This window comes from Esox lucius, chromosome 22 (genome assembly GCF_011004845.1).
Source record: "Esox lucius isolate fEsoLuc1 chromosome 22, fEsoLuc1.pri, whole genome shotgun sequence".
Lineage (NCBI taxonomy): Eukaryota > Metazoa > Chordata > Actinopteri > Esociformes > Esocidae > Esox > Esox lucius.
In genome coordinates, this window is record NC_047590.1 from 13768610 (window position 1) to 13782339 (window position 13730).

The window sequence follows — 13730 nt, forward strand, 5'->3', positions numbered from 1 at the left end:
GTCCCCTGTGAGAAGCGTCAGAACAGTGGTGGAAAGGTCCATTAAAACGCCTTTTAATCCCACTCATCTGCATCAGGGATAATATGAACAGAAATGTCAATGGTTCGGACCGGGCTCCTGTCAGGAGTCGAGTCGCGGAAGGCGGACGTGGTTGTACTCGAGCAGTCAGCTCCTCTTCCTCGACCTCCCTCTTCCCCTCTTCCTCCATCTCCGCCTCCCTCCCACCTATCACCCCCCCCCCCATCTGCTATGCATACCGTTTCCGAGCTGTGCTTCCTCTCCCTCCCTCTCCCTTCTTGCCCTTTCCCCTCTATCTGGTCTGCCTGCCACCGCCAGAGCGTTGCGATCCAGCTGAAGGCACTTCCCATCAGCTTCGCCCATTTCCCCTCAGTCGGCCTATCAGAAGGCAGCCTTGATCTAGAGGCCCAGTCACAGACAGAGACTATAATCTGCACATCATAAAGAAGTGCTGAGCTTAATTATCTGTGTCTATCCAAGGGCAACTAACGACCGGCGGCCAAAGTCTAATTGATTTCAGAGCCTGTTTCTTTTTTTTGCTTTGGGGTTTTGTGGGGGGGGTTACCTTGTAAAACCGTAGTATATAAACGCTTTTTACGTCTTGTACAGGTTTCCAAAATAATGGAAGCTCTTAAGTTAATGAGAAATACAAAGATATTTCCTAAAACTTTTTCTGTCTGTCTGGTGTGTCTTGCACCATACCTTATCCCCATACCGTCCAAGCCTGCCTGCCTGTCTGTCTGTCTGCCTGTCTGTCTGTGTGTGTGTGTGTGTGTGTGTGTGTGTGTGTGTGTGTGTGTGTGTGTGTGAGCATCTGTACATGTCTTGCTTTCCTGGTGGGGACCAACAGTCCATGCAAGGATTGTAAAACATCAACAAAAAAAGTGTATTTTAAACTTTGAGATTAGGTTTAGATTGAAAGATTAGGTTTTGCCTTAGCGTTAAAAACATTTTGGTTTAATCGAACCTGTGTGGGATCTCCAGACCAGTCAACTCAGGTGATCTTCAGGAGGCTGTCCAGGTGACAGATCCCTCCTGTCAGACCTCATTACCTGGGAGTCAGGGAGCCCTAACGAGTCTTAACGAGATGAATTAGAGAGGGCTAATTAGGCCAAAGGAGAGGGCCACTCAACTCATTTACGGACTGACGACTGTGTGTGTGTCTGTCACTGACTAACGACTTCGGTCCAAGCCGTTTCCTATCTCTGCCAATGACTTCGCCTGTAATGAATGATTTGCTTGTTGCGGTTGACGCCTTGGCCCATACATCTCACTTCACAGTTCAGTGTACTGGCTGATCCGATCCGCAGCGGCTCTAGGACAAATGTGTATTTTCCTTTTCGCGTGTGGTAATAAGGACGTTTTTCACTCAGTTAAGCGCTAAGGGCAGGACCAAAGTGCTTAGTGACGTCTCACGACGATGCACTGTTGTTTGGCATCGAATAAGAGCGTCACGCGTTAAGGACGGGGAATTGTTGAGGCGTTAATGGTGGAAGTGATGTGGCCGTTGTGGTAACGCTAGTTATTTTGGACAAGGCTAAAAAGGTCTCCGTAGTATTAAGTAGAGAGCAGCAGAACACTGGTTTGTCGCTTGGCGTGTGAGAATGATCTTGCAGTTTAGCGTCTTTGAAATGGTTATATTAATGGGATCGTCTTCGGGATCCCCAGGAAGCAACGGCGTAGCGTGGTAATAGATGGTGTTACGATCGTTGCGGGGAGGTGGAAATGTGACTCCTGTGTCCTGGCTTAATCACTCGACAACCCCCACAACGTTCACACACAAAAATACTCTTATCCTTGTTTTACTGTACTTCTGAGGTCTTTTTGCGGATGTAATCCCGTAAAAAAGAATCCTTAAATCTTATCTCTAAGCGTAATATGGTACTTTTCCACGTGAGGCGAATTGTCTGCACTTTTCGCTGGTTTGCTATTCTTGTGAGGACTTCCTGTTAGTTTTCATACAGTAAGTATAGTTGAACGATGCCCTTCACACACACACAAACAGCGCGCGCTGCCCCTCCCTTGGTGGTGGTCAGGGGGAGCAGCTGGTGTCCAGTCCCGGCCGGACAGCCTGGTAGACGACTGTCAGAGTTGACCAAACGGGGGGGGGTGGGCTCTGCCCGGAGGTGACAGGAAATCACTGGGCCTGTGTGTCAACACTCTGCAACAAAGAGAGAGGCCAGGGAGAACCAACACACAGAGCCAAAACACACACACACAGAAAAACACAGGAACAAGACAACAACACACTAGGTGCAGCAGATTCCAAATTCAGCTCTTGTCTCCAGATGAGTATCATGGACACACACTGGACCCTCGTTTATCCCCGGATGACCCCAGAGGATGACCCCAGAAGATGACCCCAGAGGAGCACATTCCGCTAAACCATTAAACCTGTACCAGCGGCTACAGAACCCCTCCGCCGCTCCTCTCCCGCGCCACGGCAGGTTGGAATCAACGGCCCGGCTGAAACCTCCTAGCGCAGGCTAATGGAGCTGTCAATCAAACCAGCACGCGGTTCCATCAACTGAGCGGTTCGACATGGATTAGGCTGACTGTTGTTTCTGGAGCGGTAGCTGGCACACTGTGAGCGGTGGGGGGGGGGGGGGGGGGCAAACCAGGGCAGCGTCTGTTGTCGTCTTCCTCAGCGTAATATATTTAGCTAAATTATTATCATCGTAATAATGTGCATTTTTAATGCGTTATCGTCATCTCGCATGAGTGCGCTAATAGGAAACATCGAAGCAGGGTGTGTGTGTGTGTGTGTGTGTGTGTGTGTGTGTGTGTGTGTGTGTGTGTGTGTGTTACGGTCCGGGGCATTTCATGTGCATGGCTCATTGCGTTCGGACATGTTGGGGCCTCGCTGGCATGATCTGTAGGGTTTAATTAGGCTGGCCAGGAAATCTGCCTCCTGTTGTTATTATTTACACACACACACACTCTAACACACAACCCACCCACCCACCCCCCCCTTGTGTTTCCCTTTTACGTGATGGTGTCGGTGTTGTGCGGGAGGGAGAGAAGATTTGAGTGTGTGTGTGTGTGTGTGTGTGTGTGTGTGTGCGTTGCTGTGGTGTGTATGTGCACGCGTCCCTGTCATCCCTCATCTGAGAAGGACCTAATGTTAATGATGTGCACTAGGCTGGATGGTGCCATGGCCTGTCCCCTAATCACATGTGATAAGTGAGACTAACTAAATGGAATAGAGAGCGCCCGTCAAAAACAGGTACCGCTCTGAAAACGAGAGCAAGCCCTTGGATAACACCCCCCCCCCCCCCCCCTTCCCAAGCTATTGTCAGAGAGCCTTCCTGAGTTGCTAATTAGTCCAATTAGACTTTCTAGTTTTCTAACTGCTCTCTCTCGCTCCCGATAATAACCGCAGGACAATGTTAGCATGCTACCTCTTGTATGTAACACATGGCCCTCACGTTGGACATGGGCTGTAGGAAGGATAGGCCCCATGCTGTAGGAAGGATAGTCCCCATGCTGTAGGAAGGATAGTCCCCATGCTGTAGGAAGGATAGTCCCCATGCTGTGGGTAGGATAGTCCCCATGCTGTGGGTAGGATAGTCCCCATGCTGTGGGTAGGATAGTCCCCATGCTGTAGGAAGGATAGTCCCCATGCTGTGGGTAGGATAGTCCCCATGCTGTAGGAAGGATAGTCCCCATGCTGTGGGTAGGATGGTCCCCATGCTGTGGGTAGGACGGTCCCCATGCTGTGGGTAGGACGGTCCCCATGCTGTGGGTAGGACGGTCCCCATGCTGTGGGTAGGACAGTCCCCATGCTGTGGGTAGGATAGTCCCCATGCTGTGGGTAGGATAGTCCCCATGCTGTGGGTAGGATAGTCCCCATGCTGTAGGAAGGATAGTCCCCATGCTGTGGGTAGGATAGTCCCCATGCTGTAGGAAGGATAGTCCCCATGCTGTGGGTAGGATAGTCCCCATGCTGTGGGTAGGATGGTCCCCATGCTGTGGGTAGGATGGTCCCCATGCTGTGGGTAGGATGGTCCCCATGCTGTGGGTAGGACGGTCCCCATGCAGTGGGTAGGACGGTCCCCATGCAGTGGGTAGGACGGTCCCCATGCAGTGGGTAGGACGGTCCCCATGCTGTGGGTAGGACGGTCCCCATGCTGTGGGTAGGACGGTCCCCATGCTGTGGGTAGGACGGTCCCCATGCTGAATCACATTCATGGGTTTTCGCATCCAGGACCAAAATAGTATCTCTGTGTTTCCGGGGAAACGTCCAAGTAACGGGTAACACAGTGGAGTGGTGAAGGACGTTTTAGATTTCATCACCTAAGTCAGTGGGGGGGGGGGGTTCATGCTTTGAGGATGCCATTGTTTGGGGGAGGGATCTTTTCCTGTGTGTGTGTGTGTGTGTTAGGACAGTTCATCTTCTACCTTACACCTCTATGCTAGCGCCTGGGCACCTCGGGTGTGTCTGTTCCCATTGTGTCCAACACTCACCACTGTGCCCGACCACCTCCTTCATCCCGCGTTGCGGTATGTGGTTAACAGCCCTTCCCCCTGTCTGTCTCCCCTCTTTCCCTCCCTCTCTCTCTCTCTCTCTCTCTCTCTCTCTCTCTCTCCGGGCCCTAGCCCATGGCAACTCCATCCTCTGAGGAAGGCATGCGTGCCAGGAAGCATTGAAGTGCTCCCTCCACATTTCCTCCACGCACACCCCCCCACCCCAGAGACCAGGGCCCAGGCCCCTGCCCGAGACCCGCCCACACACCCCCAGCCCCACCTGGCCTCCTCCGCTCCCCCTCGGGGCTTTGTCCCGGAGCTGTGGCCCGTGGAGCTCCGTCCAGCCTCCTCACTCTCTCCCTGGGACCAACAGGAAGGCCGGGGACATTCCGTCTTGCTAGGCTAGCTTCCCGACCAGAGTGGCTAATATGGCGGGCAGGCCCCATGTCTGGGAAACACAGCGCAACACCCACGGCCAGCCAAACACCGCGGTGAGGCTGCTCTGTGAGGGGAGAATTAATTAGATTCCCACACCTCTGAACCCCCACCCCCCCCCCACCCCCCTTTACTCTTATCGCCACAGTGGCCAAGTATTATCTCACTAGTTGGTAGAACGTCCAGTTTCTTGGCCGTTCTGTAGCTATTTTTACTCGAATTCAGCCGCTAACTCTTTGGCGGCATGTCGTGATTAGCTGGCCGGCTGGTCTTCCTGTGGTGCCTCTGGTTGACTGTGAGCGTGACCGTGCTCGGCTGCACTGGTTCCAGGACAGGAAATCTTTGCCGTCGTTGCCGGGGGTCGGTTTGAGCCTGGTTGCCCCATTGCCTTTGGGGGTTTTGATTAAGAAGGACGTCGCGAGGCCATCGATCCCCCAGAGCCATCGATTGACTATTTTTATCATCCGTCAGTCTGCCCCCTCTCGCTGGGGTGAAACGCTGTCCTCTGCGCCGAGAGAGATCCTACACACGGCTAATTTGTAATCACTTCCATCAACGGGTCCGTTTGAGGTTAAGCCTCTGAGACACCCTAAGGCGTCGTCCCTCATCTCCCATTATGGCTGACGAGCTACACCCCCCATCCGCCCCACACCGTAGATCTGTCTGAGCTGACAGGCTGCGGCCAGCCTTTTTGCCTTGAGAGGCCTGCACCTCTGGACTGGCCCCCAGTGGCTCGAGTAGAGGAGCTTCCGGATGGTGACCCGGTTACTACGATTGGGTTTTGTGTGGGAACAAACATTTAACAGGTCTTTGGCAGTGCAAGGAGGATTTTGGAAACCAGTAGGAGGGATATGAAACCGATTCCCATCGTTTTTCTCACTGTCTCTTTCTCTCTGCTTGTCTCACTCTTGCTCCTGGTAGAAGGGTTTTTCTCACCCCTGACCCTTCACCCTGGGCAGGTTATTACATAGGAAGTGAGCCAGCAGTGAGATTTCACTGTCCTGTGTTCTCCATTTCCTGTTTTCTGGGGGACCCAGGACCCCCTGAGGGTCTGCTTTTGTTTTTTTGGGGCAGAGGACAGCTCTATATCCCCCCTCTCCCCTGGCCACTGCGGTTCCTCTCGTCCTCTTTACCGGAGGACTGAGGCATGGCTAATCCCAATTGGGCTGAATGGCTGTGTTTACATGGCAGGGATTAGGGAGAGATTAGCGCTATCACATCACAGGATTAGATTGAGTGGCTGGAAACAGTCACCACTCTATAATCACATTCTCACAAGCCTCACTTCCTTCTCCTCTCGCTCTCTTTATGTCTTTCCTTAGGGCTTTGGGGATAACATGGGTCTTGTCTTTCTCCTTCTGTGATCAGGCTGCCGTAGTTAACTTCTCAAGTCTGTCTTTACCGTCTTGGGGCTCTTGCTGTGGGATTTTCAAAAGGGCCTCGTATTTAACCCTGTATGCTAGCAGCCGGATCTCCCCAGTACACGGCCACATCCAAGCTCTTGTGTCCTTTGTGCTTCTCCCTGATAAAAGAGCCTCAGTCGTTGGAGAAGTTAACAGTTCAGATCTGCAAGGTGAGACATCATCATTGCTGAAATTGAATCTCAACTGCCATACTGTTTCTTTTCCCTCCGTCTCCCAGGGAGGAGCGCGAGCGCTGGATCCGGGCCAAGTACGAGCAGCGGCTGTTCCTGGCGTCACTGGCCGGGGCTGAACTGTCCCTGGGCCAGCAGCTCCTGAGGGCCACAGCCGAGGAGGACCTTCGCGCTGTCATCCTTCTACTGGCCCACGGCTCCCGGGAGCAGGTCAACGAGACGTGCGGCGAGGGCGACGGGCGCACCGCCCTGCACCTGGCCTGCCGCAAGGGCAACGTGGTCATCACGCAGCTTCTCATCTGGGTAAGATGGTGGGCAGCGCCAACAGGGGGCCACGTCACGGTTTATTACCCAGCCCGAACACCTCCCGCCAAAATAAAGGCTCAGAGAAATAATAGGGCATCCGGCCACAATTTACTTTCTCTGTTAGTGTTTCTTTATTCTGCTAGTTTACATTGTGATGCATATTTTTGTTAGTTTTTCAGAATGACACTGTTATTCGGTCCATTGGATGAATGAAAGACTTTGACTTGAGTTCCCCCGTAGAACATGGAGCTATAACCCTCCCCCCCTCTCTCTCCGGTCTCCAGTACGGCGTGGACCTGATGGCGAGGGATGCCCACGGGAACAGTGCGCTGGCGTACGCGCGGCAGGCCAACAGCCAGGAGTGCGTAGACACGCTCCTTCAGTACGGCTGTCCGGACGACCGCTTCCCCCTCATGGCCACGCCCAACCTGTCCCGACGCAACACCAACCGCAACAACAGCTGCAGCAGTGCGGGCAGCGCCGCGCTCATATAGACACTACACCTGCCCCCAGCACGGCCCTTTCAGGAAGCCTCCGGTACTGCAACTCGCAGACTATCCACAGGCAAAACACACACATGTACATATTTCACGCAATGGAAACTGAAGAAGGAAAAACAAAAAAAGAACTGTGACATTGTATGCATATTACACGCGCTCAGACTAATGAAAACAATGAGTCATTTTGACCAGTAAGAGACTTGGAAGAGAGCCTGAATTGGGAAAAACGGCTGAACTCTTTTCTTTTTTGGGAACCACTACTCGGGCACTCTCACCTTCGACACCCAGTTGCCCCCCTACCACAGAAACACTCCACTGTGCCACTAATCTCTGTCAGACAACACTAGTGCTCTGGTTGTAGTAGAACGGATGACGTTTCAATGGAACCCTGCTGCTCTCTACCCCCTTATCTCCATGACAATAGTTTTTTTTTGGGAGAGCTTCAGTCCAACTGTTCAATTCCTCACCAGACCTGCCCTTCCCCGTAGGCATTAAGTGGCTTGTCTCCGCTTCCGGGTGGAGTTGGGTGACCCTCCGCCCCGCTGCTAGCTGCCTGGCTGCATGCGGCCCTAAGCATGATGGGACATGGGGAGGAAGCGCTTACATCACATGACAAGCGGTGACGCCTCTTCTACACCTGACTGCAATTTGCTCCAAGCTTGAAGGGAAACAGTGCCCCGCGGTTTTGGAAAGATGCTCTGTGTTTGATGAGGCCCTCTGCAGCATGTTGGAGGGGAGGTGCTGTTGGAGAAAGCTTGTTCTCCTGGCATGAAACCCGTGGAGAACCGCTATGAAAACGATCAACAGAACTTTACGCTGAAGCTTACTGCCCATCGCCTCTCCCTTTTTCTCGGTATCTTCTTCCCACAACACTCCCATCAAGTGTTTGCACCTCTTTCTTCTTCACTAAATGATGTGACTTCTCCCTAACCTCCTCAGTTTTTACCAAATGTGGAAGAACAAATAATATCCTCTGAAAGTATACATATTTTAAGGACAAAAAAAATCTAAACAATGGGATATTTCTTAGAAATGAAACAAAAAAAAGTGATGGCATGTCATGAATACTTTCTGCAGTTGTTCTTTTTTAAAAGAGGGTACTTCATTATGCCTGAATTGTGTATATCATATTGTGCATTTCTGGACCATTAGAATCATTGTAGTAAATGTTTATCTGTCAATTCCACGTTATAGTCTTGCCCCCAACTCTTCCACTAGCCTCATCGCGGTCGTTTGATTATTACTTTTGAATCATTCTGCATATCTCCACTTCAGAGCAGTCTACAATAAGGGCATTTATTACCAGCCTCCAATGTCATGAAATCAGTGACAGAAACATGATCTGGATCTTCATACCCACTGTGGGCTCGTCCGGCATGGGAACTAAGGGGAACTTCTTTTTAGTATGGTTTTTATTCCTCTCTTGCATTCTGCCTCTCCCCTCGGTTTTATCGGGTCGGCAAATCTACCTTATCTGCCGTTTCAGCTGTAAACGTGTGGATAATGTATTGTTGCTTGGTGACAGAGGATGGAGGGACCCGTGACTATCATTACCTCATTGATTACTAATGTGTGCTGCATGTATCAGGCATCAGGTCCATAGTTCCATTACCTTCCATTGATCTGCCCAGGGTCCAGGAGAAGCCCAGCACTATTTCTACTAGATAGGCTCACTGTTGTCCAATCTATTTCAGGTCATCAGAGATGTTCGTCTGACAGTTCGGCCAGTTGACTCTCTGACTTTGGAGGATAATTATCATATGATGGATCAAGTACATTCACTTGATTGGATTGTTCTGATTTGGAGAACAGTTCCCAATTTGGCCCCATATCTTTGCCTGACCACCTATATCTAGGGTCTACTAGTTTTGAAATACTAGTTATTGTTACTATTACATAGAACCTACTAGTTATTAGTTACTAGTTAGGTCCTGTAGTCATTAGTTACTAGCTAGGACCCGCTGGTTGAGGCCTTCTAGTTATCAACTAATATTTCCTGGTCAGGTTAACCAACGTTCTTGATGAATCATTGGTCAGAAACATCAATGTCTTTCTGAGGTATTCTGCATGCGTGTTCTCCATCCTCAGTCTCTCCCTGTACAGCCATTTACTTTGTCTGTTGTTCCCCAACCAGTTATACAGTCCCTACCTCTTTTAGTTCTTTGGCACCCTTTTCCCTTCGTAGTGCACTACTTTTAACCAGGGCCCTTACTACTCATTAAATTGAAGTGCACTGTTCAGAGAATAGGGTGCCATTTGAGACGTCTCCTTTCTGCTCAGCGAATCTATATGAAGGGCTTCTCTGCTTTGGGAATCCTACACTCTGTAAATAGTGTTCTATGTCCTTATCTTTGCCACTGCTTTGCTTTCTATCTCTATTTTGGTGGGGATGTCGTGGCGATGTATTTAAAGGGAGAAGGAAGGTAGCTCTGGACTCTGAGGAAAGTTTTTTTATCTTTGGGGTTTCAGTGGAGACTTGCCGTTGTACATAAGATGTCGTTGGGTGAGGTCGGGGGTAGTTACTAAACGTCATGGTGATATTTAGCATCAGGGCTGTCAGGTCAGAACACTCCTCCCCTCTCTGTCCTCGTTGGCTCGTCTGCAGCTCGCTGTGCCTCTTTACCTTTAGTCTGTTTGCATGTGCCTGTGTGTGTGTGTGTGTGTGTGTGTGTGTGTGCGCGTGTCCCCCAACCTGATTTCAAAGAATGAAATGGTCCCTTATTTATGATTGCTTTTGACATGTATGTTCCCTTGTGTGTCTGTGCGCGTAAACACCTGTTTTAAGGAGTGGCTTTTGACTGACCTGTACAGGTATCTAAGCAATATGGAGGACAGGTGTTGATGTCCATGCTAACCTCTCAACAGTGTTGTTCCTGTCCAGCACGCACCCTGCAATACCCGAGTAAGCTTTATAAAAACCCATTCATCACACACACTTACTTCCTGTCTTTGTGTCCAATAGAAATGTGAAAATAAGACAGACTGAATAAGGACGGTCCATCCTTAGGCAGCCCTGAACACTAAAGTTCACCTACCTGCCCAAACCTGCCTTTCTCGTACCTCGTTTCACCTTCATCGTTGAAGTGCCACTGATGGCAGAGTTAACCTTCTCTTAGTCACTACGCGTTTTTCCCAATTGAAAACACTTGCCCACATCCTTTTATTTATGACAGAAAATGTACTACATATTCAGTTTGATGCTCTCTACCTTTTTCAGTCCTATTAGCAAGTCTGTCCAGAAGAACACTTAGCATGACGCTGTGTTTGTGTAGGTCCTTCTTCTCTTCCCCTATCTTCTGCTAGCATAAAATGGCTCCTTTCAAAGCCTCTGGCTCTCGCAGACATATGAAGAGGCCAACATAGTATTAGACACAGCGCCCGTTCCTGATCATGCGCTGTCCTGCTGTTTCTTCCTTAAGCGGTGGAATTTGTAATTAGCTATAGTGTGAGCTTTACACCGTTAATGTTCGGTAACTGAAGCACCAGGAGGCGATCCCGATTCATTGGCTGAAACGGAGCGTTTGGATCCCGGTTTGGATCCCAGGCTATCCTATTGACACGACACGGACGTGAGCCACTGTGAACTCGCGGGGAAACGAGCCCTGTGGTCAATCAGCTAGCAGACAAGGGAGACCCAGCATGTCAACCAGTCTCTAGTGACGCCTTTGTACTGACCGCTGCTTTGCCCTGCATCCATGCCAGTTGGCACCCCGCCAGACTGTCTTTCACCCCCCATGTACATAGATGTAAAGTATACAAACAGAAAAGGCAAGCGAGCAAACAAACAGGAATAAACACTCAGTGTGTTGATTTAATTTTTTTTTTTTGTTGTTGTTGGTTGATTTGGGCCCAGTGCGCCTCTGGTTACCTCATTGTCGTCGGCCATCCATCATGTATGTAGCTTCACGGCCCAACCCGGAAGGACTGGCCAATCACTTATTTAATATGAATATAATACTATAAAGCTATGGAGGACGACCCATATCTCTCCTTCAAAGTGTCTGGTCTGGTTCTGTTCAGTCGTCATTTGAGTCCAGACATCTTTATTATGACTTATCAGCATCAAGCAGCGTTACCGTTCCAATTGTCGTTGTTCTCCTAATTATTATTATTATTATTGTTATTATATTGAGTTTGTGTCAGCTGTACAGTATCGTGTTGAGAAAATATACCTAATACAGAGTCTTCTACTGTAACGTGTCTTTTCAATAAAGAAAGAATAATGCTTCTTAATATAACTCTTGTGTACTCTTTCACTGTGTGTTCGTGGATGTTGAGTGGGAAATGGGATCCGATTTTACTGATGGTTCGCTTTAGATGCTGAAATAAAGCTGTGTCCGTGCGTGCCTATTTGCAGGGCCTTTGGAAGGTTTTCAGACCCCTTCACTTTCTCCACATGTTGTTGTGTTATAGATTTCATTTAGAATTGGCCATGTAAAATAAAAATGTCCATCGGTATACACACAATACCCCATAAGGATGAAGCAAAAACAAGTTTTTAGAAAACATTGAAAAAATAAACAAATATCTCATGAACATCAGTATGTAGTCTTTAGTTTGTAGAAGCGCTTTTGGCAGTAATCACAGCTTTAAGTCTACATGGTTTAGCCTCTACCAGCTTTGCACAGCTGGAACTGGGCAGTTTCTTCCATGCAGATCCTATCAAGCTCTGTCAGATTGGTGAGGGAGCATCAGTGAACTGCTATCTTCAGGTCTCTGCAGATCTTCAATGGGGTTCAATTCCGGGCTATGGCTTGGCCACTCAAGGACATTGACAGTCCTGAACCACTCGACTATTGTCTTGACTGTGCTATTTCGGTTGTTGTTGTGCTGAAAGATTAAAGAATCTTGCCCTGAGTCTGAGGTCCTGTGAGCTCTGGATCAGTTTTTCTTCAAGGACCTCTGTATTTTGCTCCATTCATCCTTACCTCAATTGTGACCAGTCTCCTAATCCCTGCTGCTTAGAAGCATCCCCACAACATGAGACTTCAACCACCATTCTTCACAGAAGGGATAGCGTGAGTCAGGTGATGAATGCTACCTTGTTTTCACCAGATGTAGCGGTTGGCATTTTGGCTTAATAGTTAGATTTTTATCTCATCAGACCAGAGAATATTTTTCCTCATGTTCCCAAACTCCTTCAGACGACATATCATATGCCTGTTACTCAGGAGTGGCTTCCGTCTAGCCACTACCATAAAGGCCTGATTGATGGAGGGCTGCAGGGATTGTTGTCCTTTAGGCAGGGTTTCCCATCTCTGCAGAGAAACTCTGGTTATTTAGTTTGGACTGACAACCAGCTCTAGGAATTATTTTTGGTGTTTCCGAACTTCCATTTCACACTGATGGAGCCCACTGTTCTCCTGGGAACTTGCAATACTTTAGCACCGGTTTGCTTGTTGCTCTGACATGCACTATGAAGAGTGGGACCTCATACAGACAGGTGGGTGCCTTTCTCAATCATATCCAGTTGAATCAGTCGAATTTGCCAGAGGTGGACTCTATCAAGTTCTACAGAATAATCTCAAGGATAATCAAATGACGCATCTGAGCTACATTTTAAGCATCTGTAGGTCCTTGAAAAGCTCTTATATCAATATAATGCATAATAATAATTATTAATTTTGAGTGGCATGGCAAACGGTCTGAATACTTATGTACATGATGACCAAAAAATATATATCTAATCTATTATAAATTAAGTTTATAACAGAAAGATTGAGAGAAAGTGCCTTTGGAAAGTATTCAGATCCATCACTATGTGTGTATCGGTGTCCTGAGGTGATGCGTCTGTGAATGGTCCAGTGTGCTTGTGTGTGTGTGTGGATGTGTGTGTGATGAAGGCGTTAGACCAGGGTCCTGTATGTCCTGTGTTGTTTGCCGCTGGCTCTAATGGGATAAGACTCTTTTAATCCCTCTGTGATTCAGGAAGGGGCCGGGCAGGGGCCAAGGGGAGGGGGGGAGGGGGAGACGGACAGGGGTCGGCCCTCACAAAGCACCAGGCGCAGTGGGGAACAATGGGCCTGTGGCAGGCCACGACAGCAGATGTAATTAAAGAGATTAGACAGGGAAGTGAGGAAAAGAGCAGCGAGGGGTGGTGGAGGGGGGGGTGGGTGGGTGTGGAGAACAGCTCCTCCGCAAACAGTAATGATGTGGTAATGAAGCCTGCCAGATGACCAGGCTTCTATCGGGTTTCTGTTTCCTCACATTCGAATGGTTTCAAATGCCCACCTTAGCAGTATCACAAAGCAAAGGCTCAAAAAGGGAAGGGTGATGCCCGCCTTTGCCGACGTGGTCTTTGTGATATGGAGAACCAGCACGAACTCGCTGTCAGTGGGACGTGTCCTCAATGTTCTGGCCTTTACCAAAGCATGGACCCACAGTGTGCCAGGTGAGATGGGCTTTGGCTA

The 13730-nt window shown here is 49.2% G+C and overlaps 1 protein-coding gene across 9 annotated transcripts in view; it reads left to right on the top strand.

Annotated features, from left to right (window-relative positions):
• Positions 1-11553, top strand: part of agap1 (ArfGAP with GTPase domain, ankyrin repeat and PH domain 1) — a 123972-nt gene extending 112419 nt beyond the window's left edge. For all 9 annotated transcript variants that reach the window (XM_013139803.4, XM_010892063.5, XM_010892064.5 and 6 more), the window contains 2 exons: positions 6562-6817; positions 7105-11553. In XM_013139803.4, the coding sequence (XP_012995257.1) occupies positions 6562-6817; positions 7105-7314 (466 nt within the window). In that variant the 3' untranslated portion in view covers positions 7315-11553. The remainder of the gene's footprint in view (positions 1-6561; positions 6818-7104) is intronic.
• The last annotated feature ends 2177 nt before the right edge of the window (positions 11554-13730 follow it).